At 43.1% G+C, this 21,361-nt stretch overlaps 1 protein-coding gene across 6 annotated transcripts in view; it reads right to left on the bottom strand.

The window, feature by feature from the left end:
• Positions 1–21,361, bottom strand: part of ltbp4 (latent transforming growth factor beta binding protein 4) — a 69,251-nt gene that overhangs the window by 19,141 nt on the left and 28,749 nt on the right. For 4 of the 6 annotated variants that reach the window (XM_004565008.5, XM_004565010.5, XM_004565009.5 and 1 more), the window contains 7 exons: positions 20,355–20,561; positions 8,411–8,656; positions 8,012–8,085; positions 5,899–6,075; positions 5,145–5,247; positions 2,910–2,969; positions 1,533–1,655 (listed from right to left, as the gene is read on the bottom strand). In XM_004565008.5, coding sequence (XP_004565065.2) covers positions 1,533–1,655; positions 2,910–2,969; positions 5,145–5,247; positions 5,899–6,075; positions 8,012–8,085; positions 8,411–8,656; positions 20,355–20,561 — 990 coding nt within the window. The remainder of the gene's footprint in view (positions 1–1,532; positions 1,656–2,909; positions 2,970–5,144; positions 5,248–5,898; positions 6,076–8,011; positions 8,086–8,410; positions 8,657–20,354; positions 20,562–21,361) is intronic. The other 2 variants (XM_076873502.1, XM_004565011.5) reach the window with 2 other exon arrangements.

The following is a 21,361-nucleotide window of genomic DNA, read 5'->3' as shown; positions in this document are numbered from 1 at the left end:
CACGGTCCAGAAGTCCAGTTCAGGTGAAGCTAGCAGACAGCTACTGACACCTGTGCCACCATCCACCTGCCAGTCAAATAGGCCACGCCCCTAATAATGCACACTGTAAGCCTCAACATTATCCAAACAGGTGAGTTGTGCAAACATTCTTGTTATGAAGGAGAAAATTATCTGTAAAAACCAAACAGTTTATCAGTGTATCAGGCTGTAAACGTGTTTATTTCTGCTCTAAAGCTTCAACATGTGAGTCTGACTGACTCACTGCTGCCTCTGCTGGACGTCAGAGGAACTGCAGCTTCATTTGCTTCAGTGTTGGCTTCATTTTTATTCTGCTTTATTTCTTTTACAGGAAACAGACTCTAGATTGTGGGGAGGGAGCTGCTCCGAGGTGATAACTCAGCCCAGTAAGCGCAGGTTAAAACACAAACAGGAAGTAGAACAATAGAAAAAGCACAGCCACTTTGCTGCTTGTCCAAGTCCGTGTGGATGTCAAACAAAAAACCTTCAATTTGACAAAACAATAATTTGGATATAAAAAATATTTTCAGGAAAGGAAAGAGACCAAACACAGACACACTGTTAAAAAAAAGTAAAGCTTTGATTAGAGCGCTGTCATCAGTTACCGGGTAGACCAGCATCCTGAAGCTCCTCCTCCTCTGATTCACTGAATGCCGGTCGGAATAAGCGGAGCACCGGTCAGGCTTCATACAAACCATCTGAGCACTGAACCTCTCCCTCATGTTCCCCAAAGAACAACGAGCAGAACAAAGATTTAAAGTTGACCTTTAAAAACACAGAAGTCCTCTCATTATTCCTGCTGAAGGTCTGAGCCGCAGTCCGACGAATCTCATCTTCAGATTTTCAGAAAAGCTCAGAGTAAATCAACAATTCTTTGTAAGAAAAATTGTGTTTAGAACATCTTTAAACTTACAGAAATGCTGTATTAGCCCAGTGTAACTTTAATACCTGAGTGGCTGTTTGAAGTTGAAATCAGCCAACACTGTGTAGCTTGTCTAATAAACTACACAGACACTGTAGTAATAATTTGTCCTGTGTTATATTATTTTATCAATTTCAGTTTGCAGGTTGTCTGTGCGTCCTAGACCGGGTTTGTGAGTAGACTCCTGTGGTATCAAAGTGAAAATCTTAAGTGACATCATTACACTCGCCAGTCCAGCCTTTTACACCTTAACACAAAAATGGCTGTGATGCTTTTGAACAGAACCTAAAGTTAAAGCTGAAAGTCTGCAGTGCAGTTGCTGAGGTGGCGCAGGGAGCCAAATCCTCACTGCCCACTGTGTTACAGCTATAGTAGAAATTAGAGTTATTTCCAGCTGTGCAGCAGCTTCAGCTTTTCTGTACTTTGATGTGCTGCACAGCTAAACTTTGAGAGAGACGAGCCAACCAAAGTCCAGGAGAAACTTGGAGAGCTCAGATGGATTCAGGAAGTCCTGACAGGAGTCGGCATCATTCCTCATTTCATTCCCAAGCCGGCGGCGGCGGCAGCGTGCATGTAAATGTGCGTTACTTACAGATGCAGATTCCATGTGAGGCGTCGAGGATGAACCCCAGCCTGCACACGCAGCTATAGCTCCCCCTGGTGTTCACACAGATGCCGTTCTCACACAGCCCCGGCTGCAGGCACTCATTCACGTCTACACACACACACAAACACTTCAGGCTTTTCTCAGCTGTCAAAGCGATCCGACGTCAAACGTCCTCTAAGACACCGTTTATTTACTAACGCCCGGATCCCGAGTGGGCTCATCAGAAAACTGATAAACTTTTTAAAGATGGATCAGTCCTCTGGTCATAAATAAAGAAATCCATTGCATAGGAAACATGGAGACTTTAAACAAATAGTCAGATGAAGATTTCTTTATCTTGGAAGCAGTTCAGAAGGAAAGCTGAAGATCTTACATTTGGTAGCTGACAGTTCGTTGGTATTGTCTTTATGTTAATTCTGATCGATGTCACTTTTGTTCACGCAGTAAATATGTTTTTTATCGCTAATGTCTAAACAGACTGGAATATGAAGGAAACCAATAAGAAGAAAATCAGAGGAAAACAGGGCACCTTTTATAAACTTCTGACTTTAAAAGCAGTTACGACAGTTAGTTATAATTTTTTCTCCAAGAAATCTGTGTGTCGAGCTAAAGAGATTAATGACATCTGTGACCATGGCAGAGTAACTGTCCATGGCTGAATCATCACACTGAAGCCATTAATGCTAATATCAGCCTGTAGAACTACAGTCTAAGGTTAAATTAGGCAGTTAAACCTTTAATTGTTACAGCTCAGATTAAACACTGCAGTTTTGGTTTCTTTCTACTAAAACTTTCTGATAAAATGTTGGTGGAAGAAGTTTTAGTTCCCTTTGCAAAGATGAACAAAGCTCAGTATAAAATAGATTAAATAAGGATTATTTTACATATTAATTCGTTAAAAGCAGCCACTGTAGTGTTGTTATTCCTGGATTTATTTGTAGTTTGATGACACATATCTGCAAATGACCACATATTGATCCGATCTTGTCCTATGATAAGATTATGCCGTGTCATCGGCATAGTATTGTAACTGACCAGGGCTGCTCTGAGTATTTTTTGTACAAGTTTTGAAAACAGGAAGGCATATCTGCTAATTATTCCTTTATGTAATATTTTCATAACAATTATTCAGGCACTACGTTAAGCTGTCAGCCAATCCCGTGAAAACGTTAATTTTACCAGCATTGCTTCTTCTGCTGTCAGTGGATGGACCTGCATACTGATCTGTTTTTCATTTAACAACAGAAGTTCACATTTAGGAAATGAAAAGAAAGAACCTTCTCCGATTGATCGTTTAGTTTCTCTGTTGTTTAAAGAACAGAATATTTCCACCGCCTGTACGATTACAACCGCCAAACTCACCGACGCACTGCGTTCCATTGGCTCGCTCAAACCCAATTGGACAGCTGGCATCGCTCTGACCTAACAATGATCAATAACCAAATACACGCTGATCAATCACCAATTCTTGTGGAATAATTATCTGATCACATACTTATATTTAATGTTTGCTAGGAGAGAACACAAAACACAGTTCTGCACTGTTTCTAAGAAATATATTACAAATTAAATTATTTATAAGAAAAAGGTTGTAAGATGTACCACCGTGCTGCCTAATGTAAGATTAGGCAGCACGGTGGTACGGTGGTTAGCACTGTTGCTGCACAGCAAGAAGGTCCTGAGTTCAATTCCACCATCAGGCCGGGGTCTTTCTGTGTGGAGTTTGCATGTTCTCCCCGTGTTTGCGTGGGTTCCCTCCGGGTACTCTGGCTTCCTCCCACCGTCCAAAGACATGCAGCTTGTGGGGATAGGTTAATTGGATAATCCAAATTGCTACTAGGTGTGAATGTGCGAGTGAATGTGAGCACGAATGGTTGTTTGTCTCTGTGTGTTGGCCCTGCGACAGACTGGCGACCTGTCCAAGGTGTACCCCGCCTCTCGCCCTATGACAGCTGGGATAGGCTCCAGCGCCCCCTGCGACCCTGAAAAGGATAAGCGGAAGCAAATGGATGGATGGAGGTTGTAAGATGAACTCCCCAGAGTTTGTTACATTAAAGTCAAATTAGGTCAAACAGAAACACCAGGGGGCGCCATCACAAAGCCAAAGCTATAAACCAGGGGTGCCGAACTCGAGGGCCGATGTCCTGCAGGTTTTAGATCTCACCCTGGGTCAGTTCATTACCAGGAATCTGGAGAACTTCAAGACTTGTTGAGGAGGCCATTTAAATAAACCGTGTTGGATCAAGGACACATCTAAAACCTGCAGGACACCGGCCCTCGAGGCCTGGAATTCGACACCTGTGCTATAAACAGCTTTTTAAAGATCTTCTGGTCACTTTTAATGAACCATGACAAACATCAAAAATCGTACCAGTTGTGTGTGTGTGCGCGCGCATCCAGGCCCTCTTTTCTGTTCTTTAAAGGTGTATGCCGTCATTCTTTACAGGCTGGTGTGAAGCTGGATGCCAGCAGTTGAGCTAACATGATTTCCTGAGTGTGTGTGTGTGTGTTTGTAAAGCCTACAGTCCCACAGTTGCATTCCTTTACTGTTAGTCAGCTCTAAAAGAACAAGGAAGCCCGATTACTTACTGTGTGTGTGTGTATGCATCTATGCTTGTGAGGACACACTGCTGGGTTCTCACTTTGAGGCAGACCTTGGGAGGCCTGTTAAATGGTTTGGACCTGATTCGAGTTCAGTGTTGAAATCATGATGTTTGAGTTACGGAACCTCAGAAGGCATGTATTAACTACGGTCCCCACAAAGACAGATGAACAAATGTGAGTGTGTGTGTGTGATGAAGTCCAATAGTTACATAAGCAGCTACTGGTGAAATATTTCCCAAATATTAAAGTCATGAAGTAGCAGACCCTCACTCACAGAAAAAGTGTTAGTATAACTGTGCTAGTCTAGGTATCTTTGTGAGGACCTCTATAAATTCAAGCCTAAGTGAGGACATTAGTGAATAGTGAGGACTTCTTCTCTTGCAGAAAAAAGGAGAGCTTTCGAAAGACCTCTTTTATGACACCTTTGCTTGCTGACCCTAAACCGCTAAATCAAACCGGTGTAATGCTGCAGCAACACGTGACTTTACATAGCATGTGGCCGTCAGCTTTTCACATGAATGTTGGTTTCAAACTCCACTGCTGGCCCCTCACTCTGCCACCTTTCTACCTTTTACAGAAAAAGGCGAGGAGGAATAACAGTGCATTGTTTTAATATTGATGGGTCATTTTCTTTTGATATAAAACACTGCAATGACCACCAGCATGAAACAGATGTCATACTATAATATTCTTGCTTGGACCAGGGAGTGTAAAGGAAGAGTTAGTCAAACCTTCAACAGTGCACGTCTGGGTTTACTGTACAGGGATAAAGTTAGCTATGGGAACTTTTCCCGTGTGTCTCAGTTTAATTACCAGAAGGTTTTGGGGCCTAATTTAATGTCTAAAGCAATAATAAAATGTCAGACATATAAAAGTCTTCAAAGTTTTCTGACTGACCACAGTGAGGTCACTCAAGGTAGGTTATGGAAGCCTGAGTGGACCACACAGTGTGTTATGTTGTGTTATACGAGTATTGTGTGTACTTTTGTATACCTGTGATCTCAGGACAGATGACACAGTCATCGATGCCCCAGGCCTTTCCGATCCCTCTGCAGCACATTTCCTTGCTCCGAAGGCCAGGAAGAGGAGAGCTGCACTAAAAACAAACACAGTCCAGGATAAATCTGATGGACCGCAGCCATGCTAACATCTATCAGGCTGGACTTTCATCAAAACAAGACACAACAATATGCATCGTGTAGCAATGGGATAATTTAAGGACTTCTTTGTCATTTTAAAGGATGTAGGACCATGTGTTCGCATTTTCTGCTTTTTGTAATCACATTAAAGTTGATCTATTCAGTATTTCCTTACTTCCTGTCATATGTCTCCTAACACAGTGATAACTCGCCAAATGATGAGGTGTATATGTACAAGTAGTCCCTGTGTGCCAAAAGCTCAGCTTTCAGATTGCTTTAAACACTCAGTTTCAGACTGTTTGTTCTACTCTTGGATCCCTATGATGTCATAGACAGCACTTATCCCTAACATGGGTTCAAGGTCATGCTGACTTTGCAATCCAGCAGTGACAGAAAAAAAACAGCCTATGTGGGGTAAAAAGTGCCGAAAAGGTTGTTTTTTTTGTTTGATGTGACAGAACACAGTAATTATCCACCTGACAGTCGTAGAAATCTCCAAACATGGAACATTGAACAAAATCCATGTTAATGGGTAAAAACTAAGTTCTCCTTTGAAAACCTGCTGGTAAATGTCAGGTGGTATTTTGTGTTCATATTTTGCCACTCACCTGTCCGTCTTGAACCTCTCTGAAGCAGTACTTAAAGCCGGACTGCTGGGTGTAGACGCTGTCCCCTCTCACAGTCTGGGCCAGGACTCTGCTGCCAGCAGGAGCCGGAGCACCTGCTGACCCTGAGGAGGAGGAGGAGGAAGAGAGCGTCCGCAGGGTGGGAGTGAATCCAGACACCTGGAACAAGAAGATTCAACTTACCTACGAGCAAGTGAATGCAAAAGACTACAGGCACATTCAATGAAAGGGTTAAAAATAAATGAATAAATTACATTAAACTTGATCTGTGGTTAAATTTTAAAACTCCTGCAAGAAATTAAGACGACTGTTTAGATGTGCGTCTGTCAGTCGAACCTTGGATACAGGAGGAACAATGTGGTTTCGTCCTGGTCGTGGAGCTCCCAAGGATACTGCACAGGAATTTGCCCACCAGTCTATATGTTCTTTGTGGATTTGAAGAAGGCGTTCGACTGTGTGGGATTCCTGTGGGAGTTGCTTCGGGAGTATGGGGTGTCTAGCCCATTGCTATGGGCCATTTGATCGTTATACAACCTTTGCAAAAGCTTGGTCTGCATAGCCGGCAATAAGTCTGACTTATTCCTGGTGGGTGATGGACTCCGCCAGGGCTGCCCTTTGTCACAGCTGATGGCCTCCAGCTCGCACTGGAGCAGTTCCCAACAGAGTGTTAAGCAGCGGGAATGAAAATCAGCACCTCCAAATCTGAGGCCATGGTCCTCAAAAGGGTGGAGTGCCCACTCCGGGTCAGGGACGAGTTCCTGCCCCAAGTGAAGCAGTTTAATAATAATAATAGTGAATTGCATTTAGCGCTTTTCGAAACCCTCAAAGCGCTTTACAATGCCACTATTCATTCACTCTCACATTCACACACTGGTGGAGGCAGCTACAGTTGTAGCCACAGCTGCCCTGGGGCAGACTGACAGAGGCGAGGCTGCCATATCGCACCATCGGCCCCTCTGGCCAACACCACTAGGCGGCAGGTGAAGTGTCTTGCCCAAGGACACAACGACGGAAACTGTCCGAGCTTGGGCTCGAACCGGCAACCTTCCGATTACAAGATGAACTGCCAACTCTTGAGCCACAATCGCCCTGTTTAAGTATCTCGATGTCTTGTTCGAATGATGCGAGAAGTGAGCGGGAGATCAACAGACGGATTGGTGCTCTGGCTGGTCACAAGCTGTGGGTAGTGACCGAAAGAACGGGATCACAGATACAAGCGGCGGAAATGGCTGGCCTCTCCCTTAGAGATAGGGTGAGAGGTTCTGCCATCCCGGAGGGGCTCAGAGTAGAGCTGCTGCTGCTCCACATCGAAAGGAGCCAGTTGAGGTGGTTCAGGCATCTGACAAGAATGCCTCCTGGGCGCCTCCTGGGCGAGGTGTCCAGGCATGTCCCACCCCTCCAGGGCAGACCCAGGACACGGAGAGATTATATCTCTTGGCTGGCCTGAGAAGGCTTCGGTGTTCCCCCGGAGTAGCTGGAGGAGGTACTTAGGCTGCTTGCCAAACAACATGGCCCCGGATAAACGGAAGAAGGTTGATGGATTTAGATGTTTTTAAAGAACTTCCAAGAATTTTTTTTTAAATAACTAAAGAATTCTATATTTAAGAAAACAATTGTTTCAAATAAAATCAAAGATTTAAATGATAAAAAAATAAATTATATATAGATGTAATATAATTCTTATTAATTATTAAAAATGTAATAAAAGATCATTAAAAGATTTAAAAATTCCAATTGTAAAATTTATTGATTATTAATAACATGTAAAATAATAAATCTAAGAACAAAACAAAAGAATATGTGGAAATATAAAAATATGTAAAAACAGATGACATAAATGCCAAAACTGAATATTAATGTTTATGAAATATCTACAAAATAAAAAGCTTGTAAAACCTCGATGACTGTGAGAGAATATTATTTAAATGCCTGTGGCCAGTAATAAACAAAGATATTTACAAAACTATAAGAATGTAAAAATACAAAAAACGAAACAGCTGTTCTTTGTTTTATCAACAGCTTGAACAAAACGTTTATCATCACATGATGACTGACAGTTTAATCGTCCAATCAGAGGAGCTGTTAATGTTCTTACCTTCACCTGGTGGACCTTCACGTTGGCCTCAGGGGGGTGCTGAACTCTGACCTTCACCATGGGCCCGCTGGGGGCTGCACGTGAGTGTGAACATTAAAGGATAACTGCAGTGAGGCACCATTCACAATAGCAACAAATTACCAATGGAAGCCCGAAGCTGCCAAAAATGTATCAACTAAATGACCAATGACAAACAAATAAAGATATTATTACATATAAACATAATAATGTCAGAACAAAACTGAGCAAACTACAACCGAAATAAATAAAAATCTGTAAAATATTGAGATATCAAGAAATATTTTAAAAAATTCTATATTTCTAAACTCCAAAGAGTTACACAAAAACGTCATAGCCACCCATCGACACAGTTGGGGTTAAAGGTCACAGGTCGCTTACCTCCAGCAGTCATCGCCTCTGCGTCCCGTCCTAGCGGTAGCAGGAACTCAGACCGAACCAGCTCCTGATTGGATGCCATGGCAGAGAGGAGAACCGGCTTGACGATCTCATTGGTGGAGAAGGCTGCAGAGGAGTCTGTGGGTGTGATGGGGATCTGGCAGAACTTCCCGGTGAAGTTTGGCGAACACAGGCAACGGTCCTTCTGCAGACAGACTCCGCCGTTCTTACAGAGCAGAGGACAGAGGACTGCGGGAGGCAAACAAACCTGCTTACTTATCTATTCAGTAAATAAATACCATCACAGGTTCATGATTCCTGTAAGCTGTTTACAGAACAACAGCAGTAAAATCTGTCAAATTAGGAAGAGCTCACACACAGGCTAAGGATTGAAATAAAAAATAAAGTACCAAAAGCTTCAGTTCCTTTAATGAACAGCAGAGGCAGCAGTGAGTCAGTCCCCATAGACTGCCATGTTAAAATAACACCTCTACGCTGGGAAGATGCTCGTATTAATTGTATTAAAGCTTAAAGTTGAATAATTGAGGGCGTGGCCTCTTTGCCCAACAGGTGGATGGTGACACAGGTGGCTGTAGCTGCTAGCTTTTTCTTCCTTCTGGCTTCACCTGAGCTGGACCTCTGGACTATGTTTGTGCTGTTGGAGCTTTTTGGAGCATCTTTAATGACATCATCTGACCAATAATATGAAATAATTCGTCATTTTCTACATCAGTCTTTGATTACTGAAGTAACCAGGAGACAGAAGAAGTTTCCAGAAGAAATCTGATCGTGTGAGTTTAATGAGCCTGCTGCTCTGTCTCCTGGGGGTACCATCTGGACCAATCTGGGAACAACAGAAGAAGCATTTTAAGAAATGATTGGTGATATGTGGGTCTGAACAAAGCTAACTGCTACAATGGGATAGCAGGCTCCACCCACTTCCTGCATGCTGTATGAGCTCAGCCTCAGGACGCTGGTGTACAGTTACCCAGAGTTCAGCTGCTGCTAATTAACTGATACACAAAGGCCTTAGCACTGCAGCCATGACCTTTCTGGTCTTCAACCTGCCAGTTTGAGTCTAAACACCAAAGCTAGTCCTATTCCCTCCCCACAAAAACACAAATGCCATCGCCCTGTGATCTGACAAAGTGATTGCTGAGGGTGATTCTGCACTTACAGCTGTAATTCAGGCACCCGACACTGTCATCTCTGTTTGATGAGTTCAGGTTTAAAAACAGACATCGGTAGATGTTTCATATGTTCAGTTTCTTTCTTTTTAACTGTAACCACTGAATGGTTATTTTCAACTCATTTGCAGTATTGGAAATTAAGACTTCTTCAACATAACCTTTTATAATCCACAGGCAGTACCTTTTCAGCCCCCGGGGGAGTCTAGCGCTAAAACATAGACGATATAAAAGATGAATGTTGTTACTGTGACGTCCTGTTCTGAAGTTAAGCGTTTTCACCATTTACAGTGTTTTGACGAGTGAGGGGAAGCTCTGACCTCTTTTCTGGCACTTGAAATGAGCAAAATTAAAAAAATGGACTTTCTGTTTTATTGCATATAACCTGCGATGACTGAGCTCATAAACCCATCAGGAAAATGTTTACAGAGCTCGGGGCTGGGGCTGTTTTTCCATAGGCTTGCAGAGGAACTCTTGAATCGGATCAAACTCGTGTTTGAACTTCAGTAAAAAGATGAACGACTTCCACTGCTGACGCTCCGTGTGCGCCCGTGTCCACGCCCTCACAGTGTGCGTGTAGTCCTGTTTGTTGATGTTACTCTATCACGCACACACACACGCACGCACACAGCACTGCTGCGTGTGTTGCTGTAAACACAGTTATCATGCTGGACATCAAACCACAGATGGACCACATCAACACAAACACACTTGGAGAGTTTGGACGACGTTCCTGGGGCAAAGCTGAGAAAAGACAGAGCGAGTGTGGGGGATTACACTGATGAAATACTGTAAACACTGAAAAACTGATGGAGAGAATAAACAGAGACAAACATGAAAAATCTATGAGATGAACTTTGATTTTGCCCGTCCCCATTGGCCAATGTCTGGAAGCCTGCCGAGAGGCAGCACCTGGAGGCTTTGAGCTGTAGCTGTACTTTATCCTGTGTCTGTGAGGAAGTTTAAAAAATGTAGGGTGCCAAGTATTCACAGCTTCGGGCTCACATTTTATATCTTTAACGAATGATCTGAAAGTCTGGTCAGGTTTAATCTGAAAATCTGAACGTCACAAAACATCATCAAACACACTCCAACCCAAAGCCACAAAAGAGCAAAGACTAACACTGATTTAGTTTAGCTCACACACAGCACTGCAGCTCACTAATGACTCAGTCACACTAAGATAAACATGAGACAGTCACCTCCTGAAGACTAGTGAAAGTTGGTGTGTGCTCAGTCATTGCATGGAATATTTTCAAATCAAATCACTTTTACTGTCACATCACAGTGCAAGCTTTACAAACAACAGAGGTGTGCAAAACACAAGAAACATAAGAAACAAAAAAATATAAGAGCAGGAATGTGGGAATTTTAAGGATAAATATATGTACAAATATAAGAATTCACTCAGCAACCATTTGGAAGTAGTTGAATTGACCAACCTGGACTGACTGAGACAGACAGACTGACTCCATCTTAGTCCCTTTTTATCAGCGTGTCGATCAGCGTGTCATTATCCGGTCTTTCAGTGATGATGTATGAATCCTGCTTCCGGGTCCAAACTACTCTGCGTTTATTATGGCTGTTGTGTTTTTCACATGTTTTAATGCTTTGTATCTTGTTCTATTGAATCTGAACAAGCCCCTAAAAACAGTCAGTGATCACTGTCGGCCTCTCTGTTCATTTTAAAGCTTAGTTTTTAAACCTTACGATGTAGCTACAGCCCAGCCCATGCAGCAGTATATGAATGACTAACCTCGTATTGTGGATGGATTATCTCAGTTGTTCTCCTGACTGAAGTTTGGTCCGTTTACAGCATCCTGCCATGCGATTACATTTGTTCCTGACCATCGGGAACCCTCAAGTTAACTTTTATCGAGTGGAAAAAAGTTAGCGTTCATCCTCCAGCTTCAGTGAGTTTATGCTATGCTAACATAGCTGTGTAGCTAGCGATCACATAGCACATCATTATATAGCAGCTAGCCCAACTTCAGTAACCCTACAAACGTCACTGCTGTTTAGTTTTCTCTCTTCTTTATGTTGGAAGTGATAGCAGAGCTGTACGTTTGAATTCTTTCAGAAATCTCTCAGTCAGAACATGCTATATCATGTTTAGGTGGAAGCTAGCGAGCTAACTTCCTGCTAACTTCTAACTCTGTTAAACTTCATGAATTCTGTTTTCATGGATGCCTGGATGTTAAACTTTATTGTTACACCTGGTAAAGCAGCAACGCTGATGCAGACCTAGTCAAAGCACCAATTTGAAAGGCAACAAGATCACAAGTTCACCACACGTGGTTGCAGTAACTGTGGTTGTGCCGTTGCCTACATACACTATTTAGCACCCCTGTGTGAGTGTAACATTCACGGTAGGGTTGCCAACCGTCCCTTAAAATACGGAATCGTCCCGTATTTCGAAACAAAAGTACACGTCCCGTATTGAGCTAATAAGGGACGCACTTTGTCCCGTAATATAGTGAGAATCAAAAGTAGTCTATAAATGTTAATGGAATTAACGCTTTGTTTGAAAACATAATTCCCAGCCCCTCTCCTGCTTTGTGACCAATGAGCTGACAGCACACTTATGACAATTCGAGTATGACAATTCAGATTATCTCATTGGTCGAGGAAAGGTCGCTTACAGAGAAAATACCGGAAGACAACAGATGACCACAACAACAAGCATGGCCAACAGGGAAACAAACGCCGACACGGCGGTGCAAGTCTCGGATGACAGTACACCTAAAGCTGGGCAAACACTGTGCGATTTTCAAACTGCACGATTGACTCGCAGGGGTTAGAAGTTGGTAGGTCACGATGCAGGTCTCACACTATACCGCCCGATGCTCTGATGCGACCTGAGAGCTCACACTGTGCCTCCATAAAATGAAGGTTATAACAGACAATCTCTCGCTCTCTCTGTCTTTCACTCACACAGACACACCGCCACCATCAACTTTGCTAAATTGCTAATGAAAAACACTGATCAGGCAGCTGTGATTGAGCAGCAGTGTAAATCCAACTATTTTCACGGTTGTTGTGGTCGTGATAATTTTGTGATGCCACATCGAAAAGGCTCGGATGAGCTTTCTAAAGTTCTACAAGTTGTGCCTCCATGGCTTGTGTCCAGATCACAGGCTGCACAGCTGTGCTGCTCCGTCTTTTTCACCGACGTTTACGTGTTTGCGCGTGCGCAGTGTGAGCGGCTGCGGTGACACCCTCACGAGCGATTGATGATCGGGAGCTGGTCGTGAGGTGTTAATCGCTTCTCGTTACCCCACGTATACTACACGACGCACGATGAAGGCCAAAATCTGTCTGATCACCAAATCCGTCGCACGACTCAAAAATCGTCTCAAAATGGGCCAAAAATCGCACAGTGTGAGCCCAGCATTAGAGCAGCAATGTTTGTTCGCTCAGAGAAAGAAAAATAGGCTGCAAAAGCACAGGGAGGAATGGGAAAAGGAAAACACCTGGCTGGAAAAAGTTAATATGGGCATGTGCAGTGAATATCAGCGCTATGTGGCCAGAAGTGTGATAATATAACTTATTTTGTGTAATAAACATCTGTAAGGATAGATGATTACAACAAATAGATGACTAATACATAAAAGTAATACATAGATGAATAATGATGATGAGTTATGATGCGTAATCATGGGAACAAGCGGGTTTACAAACAGGAGCAGCTGATTAGCATTAGAAAAGCTGAAATAATACCTCAACTGAAGCCAATTGTACTAAATGCACTATATGTGCACAGTTACAAGAATATTTTTCTTTCTATTGTTTTCTATTAATTTATATAATTTTAAGTTAAGCAGGACAGAATTCTTTTAAAGAAAGATTTACTTATATTCTCAAAAGTTAAGCATGACAGGCTTCTGTTTAAGAAGGAGACCTGTTTTACTGTGTTAATGTTGTCATTTTGAGCTAAAAATAAATGGCTAAATGATCATTTGTTTCCCATGTGTTCATATCACAAAGAATATGCATCTGCTTAAATCAACTTCAAGTCAAATGGTTAAAAAAATAATTTCACACACAAAAAAAGAGCTACCACACTGGGAAGCATAGCTGGACTGGCCATCGGGCATACCGGGCATTTGCCCGGTGGGCCGCTGGCGATTTTTTGTTTTTATGGGCCGATGGATTTTTTTTTTTTTTTTTTTTTTAGGAAGGGTATATATAATGAAAGGTGTTGGATTGGCCAATTGGTCATGATCGACTCTGGGCTGGACCAATTACAGCCGAGGAGGCTGGATGCACCCTCCCCCTTGTTTAGCAATCACGTGATTTTCGCGCATTGCATGCCGGTAACTCGTGGCAAAACAATCCAAGTACCGCATCAAATGCAAACATTTGCAGCACCGCAAAACGTTCATTCTCCGGTTCCAATACCTTCTTTTTTTTCTTTGCCGCACAAAAAAGGAATGTACAAAACAAAAGGAGAACAATGCCGGTTCGTACAAAGACAGACTCGACGAAAAGACAAAGAAAAGATACGAGGAAAAAATCAAAGGAGTGAAAGAGTGGACAAAAGACGTCAGCGTGCTGCCCAACTTTCACCACGCTCAGATTTATAATTATACGCTTCTTGGAGTGAGTGCATACACTCATGAAGTTTAGTAACTTCAGGTCACTGCAACAAGCCCAGGTACAGTTTACCGACGGATGGGTACAGGACCTTGAAACGCACCGTGTAGAACGAAAGACTATTGTACATATCATAAGTTTACCGGTCTCACAAATCGTCTTCATAAATACACATTCATTAACAGTTTATTAATAGGACCTTTGAGCTCAACGGTAATTAATTAGTAGTGGAAATAATTTCTGGTAGTGTAACAGTGTTTATGTGGTATTATTCCACTTGCCGCAAATATCAGTGTAATGGGGAAACAGCGCCCCCCCTCTCGGTGTGGCTGGCTGCAGTAATCGCTGCCAGTCTGCCGTAGCCATACGAGAGGTGAGTTGTATTGTTCCGCACACAATATAGCTAAGTAGTACAGACACATAAAACATGTTTGATTAGCTGAAGAGCACCGAGTGTAATAAGTGCTTAGTGGACACATGTCCAACACCAGTTTTATGTACTTTTCATTTGTTTATTAATGTGTGAAACTGTATGCTAAAGCGGAATGCTAATGAGATGTTCTGCCGTAGTGTGCTGTGCGGAGTGGTGTGTGGCGAGCCTGTGCACTGATAATACACCGTTGTTTCCATTCAGGAAATAAAGTGGCAACGATCGGTCAGAGACTCCTTGTCTTTTTAAAAACACTACACAACGCAGAGTCGAGGAGTCTGTTTGGGCCGAACTGTTGCAGCGGGATGAAGCAGAAACCGGTTACAGTAGCATTACAGAAATGTAGCAGTGACAATAATATTGTATGTTGTAATCGCAATGGACAATTAGTGATACAAAACAACTGTTTTATCTTGTGAATAAAAGTATATGGTTTTGTCAGTGTACCATGGTTATAACAGAAGCGAAACGCAATATTGTGTCAGGACAATTCACTATTTATGCACAATAAACAAAGGAGCATAGCGCGACAATTTCTGTTCAGCGCCAGACTTGCTTGTAATCTATATCACCAATTATGTTAAGAAAAATGACGCATTAACTACAACAAAACTCTGACCTTTGTGGGAATGCTTGGATCAGACTAACATGTGAGCTGGAGTGTTCTGAGATGTTATATTTGGTATATCCAGACCATCCGTCGGCTCTTACTTCGGAAACATGGCTTAAAAATTTTCACTTCAACGACGTAATCCGATAAAAAAAAACGATCTCTTTACCCGTCGGCTTCCCGTGGCTGTCATGCGACCGGCTATTGCAGTTAATAATACAACAGCTTCTTGCCATTTTTTGGGTTTCTTTTTATCGCTGTGTAACTGAGTTCAATTGAAAGCCTGCGTGCGCTAGTACCTCTTGCCACAAGTTCCCAGAATCCTTTGCGGTTTTATCCCTGAATGACGTCACATTTCAATCTTTATCCTGGTGGGCTGGTCTCTAGTCAAAATGCCCGGGCCGATTTTTTGTCCCAGTCCAGCCTTGCTGGGAAGGGTGAAGACAACTGGGTTGCCCGGCCCTGGCCACGAGGTGTCCCTTATTTATTTTTCAGGGAGTTGGCAACCCTAATTCACGGTCACTGGTGTCTTTACAGGTTTTAAGGAGGTTACCCACAGAACCTTTACGTCTAATGCAAAGCGCACATCTCCGTGTTTTTCAGTTATGGAAACTCGGTACATCTGCCCTCAGATAGGACTTCAAAACCAGGAGCTTTCTAAAAATGGTGCACTTATGATATAAATGTGAAAAAAGAAGGAAGAAAACAACAATAGCATGTGTGGTTTCCTGCCACACCGCAGTGACCGTGACCGTCACCTCCAGCAACTCCCACAGCTCACACTCAGCTTGTTTTTTCCTGACCCGCAATCCGAATTTATCACTGAACAACAGATACGACTGTGAGACGCAGCAAACCGCACATGCACAAACTCTCCCTGACAGTTCAGCAGCTAATTTAGTCAGCTCCTACTAGCCTGGTGGATTTACTTGAAGAAGTGTGATTAAAAGTAGCTGAGGAATCTGCCAGCCCCCACCCGTGGATGTGCAGACAGCCGTCATCGGGTTATTGGGATATGGAGGAAAAACTTCAAAATGTTAAGAGTCTCAGGAAGATTTTCTCCTCTTTATGGAGGCTTTTGTTGCTTTCTGTTTTGGTTACCCAGTTACAGTCCAGTTCCTGTAATAGACTTAAATTACCCGAACCCCACAAGGAATACATTATCCCCCACCTCGCTCTGTAATGTTAATCCTGTCCAAATGGAATGACATCCATGCTAGCAGCTCTGAGAAGTTGCTCTGAAATGTTAATATTTAGTTTATTTAGTAGAATTTCTATTGCTTTGGTTTGTATGTTTTGACAGATAACATCTCCCATGATTTCCTTTACATTCGTGTGCTTCTCTGTTTTGATTGTTAGTCTGTATGTAAAGCGAGAGAGGCTGATGGGGGGAACAGCTGTTTGGACAGGGGGATTAACCTCTGACCCTATGATGTCACCACCTCCTCCCTTGTGTTTGTGTGTGTTGCTGTCCAGTCTTACCTCACTGCCTGTTTAAACATTCACACATCACCAGCAAAATATCCTGGGCACATGTGTGTGTGTGTGTGTGTGTGTGTGTGTGTGTGTGTGTGTGTGTGTGTGTGTGTGTGTGTGTGTGTGTGTGTGTGTATGTTCCTGTCTAGCTATCTTTGTGAGCACCGAAATCTGCATTCTACTATACTTGTGAGAACCAACAGTGACTTGTGAGGACACACTCACCGGTCCTCACAAGTTTGAAAATGTGGTTTTAGTGTCAGGGTTACAATTAGGTCATGGTTAGGTTTAGGGTTAGGGTAAGGGGCTGGGAAACCATTATGTCAATGAAGGCCCTCACTAAGATAGCTGAACGGGGCTGTGTGTGTGTGTGTTACTGATGTTGTGAGGACAAAGAGCTGTAGTCCGCATACTGAGGACTTGACATCCTTATGACGACAAAAAGCAAAGCCCCCCCCCCCCGTGACATATGAGTTATATTGCTTGATTAAAACTTGGCTGAAAGTCACCATCAGGTTGGCTCTCCAACAAACTAAGTTACTATGATGTCCTCTGAAACACAGGGACATGCGATGGGGCTATTTTTATGATCAATGAAAGCCATATGTCAGTGGTCACTCTTCTCCCTCTGCCCCTCTGATTCCTTTCCTTCTCTCCAGATGTAGCACTTGTTGCACAAATATCCAGAAAACCAGCAAACAGCCATCGGTATTCATCAACATGAAAATACGATGGCGCAAACTCTTCAAACCATCAATGAGGGTAAAATAAAAAAACCCTTGTGGAAAACCCTTTTCTAAACCAAGGCCTTTAAAGGCCTTTAAAGCATAAAACAGAGGTAGGAACAACTACACATCTGCAGGTGTACACCCCCCACCACCTCCTGCTCTGCAGAGGAGGATTTATGGTTTACTGACCTACAAATAGTCACAGACAGCTATCACTGTTAACCTTTAGTGCAAACAGACTGCCACTTCCTGAGTTTAGTGTTTGAGGCAGCAGCTCTTTCTAAGAAATTTAGGTATGGTGCTGAAAGTTGCCAGGGAAACACCTGGAAAGAAACCATGCTTGGTTAAATAAATAAATAAATAAATAAAATCAAGAGCAAACACTTTCCACCCCTCAAGACAGCGTGGAGAGAATACAGGAATAAACAATAATGCTGAACTTTAAACACCTTTTCTAGACTGGTGAGATGAAAACTGGTGATGTTAGCCATGTAGCAACAGCTTATTACGTGAGCGAACTGATACAATTTACTGCAGACTCCTGGTCTCTTTTTCTAGTAGTTCAGAAAATATGGATGACTACAATCAAAGCATTGTCATTTTCTAATTTTGAGTCAGTCGCGCTCTGCAGGAATCTTGAGTATCTCATACAAAGGGCACCTGACTCTTGGGATCTGATAATCAGCAGATTGCGTTTCTCTTACACAGACACCAGTCCAGCGTTCACGACCTTTGCCTTAATAGCAGAGCATCTGCCCAAAGAGCTCATTGCATAAACAGGCTAATCTCAAACTAGAAAACATCCAAGTATGAACTTAATTACCGTTTGGTATTCAAATGGAGAGCAGCCATCACCAGCACCATGCTCAGTTTCACCGAAAAACACAAAACAGGAAACATCGGGGTAACTTTGCACTGCTGGAGACAGTGAAGTCAATAAATGATGGTGCTGAACTTCTAATAATGTTTACACTGATAAAATGAAAGCTGATAATGCTTTTGCATCAGCAGCCTGAAGAGGGAGCCAATGAGCCATTTGTTAAGACTGAAAACAATCAATTTATGGGATTAGCTCAATCAAAGCTTCAAAACTAACTGCCAAACAGTTAAATTAATACTGTAAATACTGCATTTTCTCTTGGTGTAATACCGGCTCAGATGAGGCCTTAAGCTTGTTGGTAAAATGCTGCCCCCTGCTGGGGAAGGTTTTAAAAAGTGCTCAATTTAAATTCGCAGATTATCTGGTAACATGTAGCTTCCACTCCTGAGAGGTTTTAACGGTCTGACTATGGAAAAGAATATTGAAATGTTTAATTTTTGATTAGTTTTGACCCTTTTCAAATCGTTCTGCTGTGAAATTTGGGATGAATTAAGATAAGCACCTGAGCTGTTTGACAGCTCCGACTCGCTGCCAGCAGGAACGATTAACACTCACTGACCAGGGATCAGATCAGACTATACAACTATTCACTGGCTGGGCTTCAGCCTCCCAACTCTGCCAACCATCAAAGAGCTGCAGGTCACATGACTCAGCTGGAGCAGCTTCACACGTGAAGCCTCATTGAGAGCGTGAAGATCAAATGTTCAGCGCAGGAGTTATTATCTCTGACGGGCTGGAATTTTCTTGAGCTCATTCGCTATAAATTTTGGTGTAAATCTCAGATTTGAGCCTCTCATGTTACCTCAGATTCAAGTCCAAGAGTCCAATATCCGACTTTAGCAAAGTAAATCTAGGCAGAGATCATCTGACAACACTTACAGTAATTTATAAAGAATGTCCAGATTCCTCAAACAAAGAAGAAGAAGAAGAAGAAACCCCAGCAGCATTAAGATAATAAAACACTCCTCGCTATTTATGGGCAACAAAACACAAAAACGGATGATACTGCCAGCAGTGGAGGACTCGGCTGGGACAGAAGAATTAAGCAGACCCATTAATAAAAGCTGCAGTTCCTTTAACATCCACAAGAGGCTGGTGTCAGCAGTGAGTGAGTTCCCGTAGACTCCCATTCAAAACTTTACAGCAAAACTAAACATGTTTACAGCCTGATGCACAATCTGTTAGGTGTGTAGATAATTTTGCCTTCATCACAACTGTACACAAAAAAATGTTTTTATAGCTCACCTGTTTAAACTGTATTAAGGCTTAAAATTTGTATTATTGGGGGCTCTTTGACTGACATGTGGCTGAGGCTGTTAGCGGTCTGCTCGGCTGCACCTCAGCTAACTGGAGTCCCTGAACTGGACCTTTGGACGTGTTTGTGCTGTCAGGGCCTTTGTTAATACTAATATGTGACCAATAACATGGCTGTTGTGAGGTTTATGGTTCAAAGCTAATGTAGCCTTTGGTGATTCACATGTCACGTGAAGCAGGTCAAAAACAACCCGCAGTAAAACTGCTGGTTCGTGTTTGTTCGGTGAGTGCTTGTTTTTTAGCTACAGAGGATTCTGCAGGACATTTGGACGCTGCCCATTTTAAATAAGAACATATTAATGACTCAAATGCGTTTTCACGACGTTTTCAGGGACATGAACGGGAAATTCTGCGTCTCAATTATTTTCATATATAAAGGTTGCGTGGTCAGCACAGCACCATCTCGTGGTCTGAACTGGGATTACATCAAGACCAGCTGGCCCTAACTCGACTTCAGCTGATATCTCTTCAACACAATACACGGATGTCGTGGACATAAAAGTTTGCTCACATCCTGCTGATCGCTTCACATCACTTCATACTGGAAGCTTTACACCAACTTCCAGCAGGAATTTAAATTTGAAGCAGATTTAAGACAAGCTGCACAAACCTGCACGTGTGCATTATTTACTGCACGCAAACATGGCAGTGAACCTGACACTGTCCCTCTCTGTGACAGAGTTATTTATTCACATGCAGGTCTTTAAAGTTAAAGCTTCAACTCACAGACTCTGAAGCCTGGTCCGTGAGAGCCGTCTCTCCTTCCTCCTCCTTCGCCGCCGCTGTACAGTGTCGTCACGTTGCCTCTCTCGCAGTAGTTGACACATCGGTCTTGGCTACAGCGCACCTTGCAGATGGTCGGCGTGAACATCACCTGGATCGTCTCTACTCCTCCCCCTCCTCTCACTCCTCCTCCTGCTGTCTGTCCATCGGCTGGCAGAAGGGAGGTGAAGAAGAAGATGAAGGAGCAGGACAGTGACAGGAAACAGCAGAGTCGCCGCATGTCGAGTGTTTGGAGTCAAAGTTTGCGAGTGTGATGCATCGCCAAAAAACTCCCAAACCTCGGCGCTCTGGCTCTGCCCCGCTTTCTCTCTTTCTTGCTCTGTGGTGGAGTGCGAACGAGCGTCGCAGGAAAAAAGGAGGGAAGGAAGGAAGAAGAAAACACGTTTCCCCCCTCCCCTCTCCCAGTTCGGTTTTTCCCTAAACACTCCTGAGTGAGAGAGCGAGCGAGCGAGCAGGAGAGAGAGAGGGGAGAGAGATAATTGAAAGCAGTGTGCAGGACTGGGCTCCGATCCAAACAAAATGTTTAGCGGGGATCTGGTCCATCAGTCCACACTGAGAGAGCAAGCATTACTGTATCAATCTCTCTCCCCTCTTCACTCCTCCTCTTCTTACTTTATTGGCCTTTTCTTCGGTACAAACAGAGGCCCACTATCTCTGCACACAGTTTCATAACCCACTGCAGAACACTGGAGGACGTCACGGTGGTGATGCAACCCCGGTTTTGGGTTTCTGGGGGTCAAATTCACCAAAAGTTTTAAAGTGGCTCCACGGTGCAGAGTTTGCAACTTTAAACCGACAGAATCCGATCATTTCCTCCACCTGTGAACGCAACACTGACCAACACTGACCTTTGACGCTGATACCATGCCAACGTGACCCAGCATTCAGTGTGTTTTTGCTCTGTGTTTTGTCTCCATCAGCCTCCAAAGGAAGCCCAACACATCCATACA

This window comes from Maylandia zebra, linkage group LG14 (assembly GCF_041146795.1).
Source record: "Maylandia zebra isolate NMK-2024a linkage group LG14, Mzebra_GT3a, whole genome shotgun sequence".
In the NCBI taxonomy this organism is placed as follows: domain Eukaryota; kingdom Metazoa; phylum Chordata; class Actinopteri; order Cichliformes; family Cichlidae; genus Maylandia; species Maylandia zebra.
This window is presented reverse-complemented; position numbering and strand designations above follow the sequence as displayed.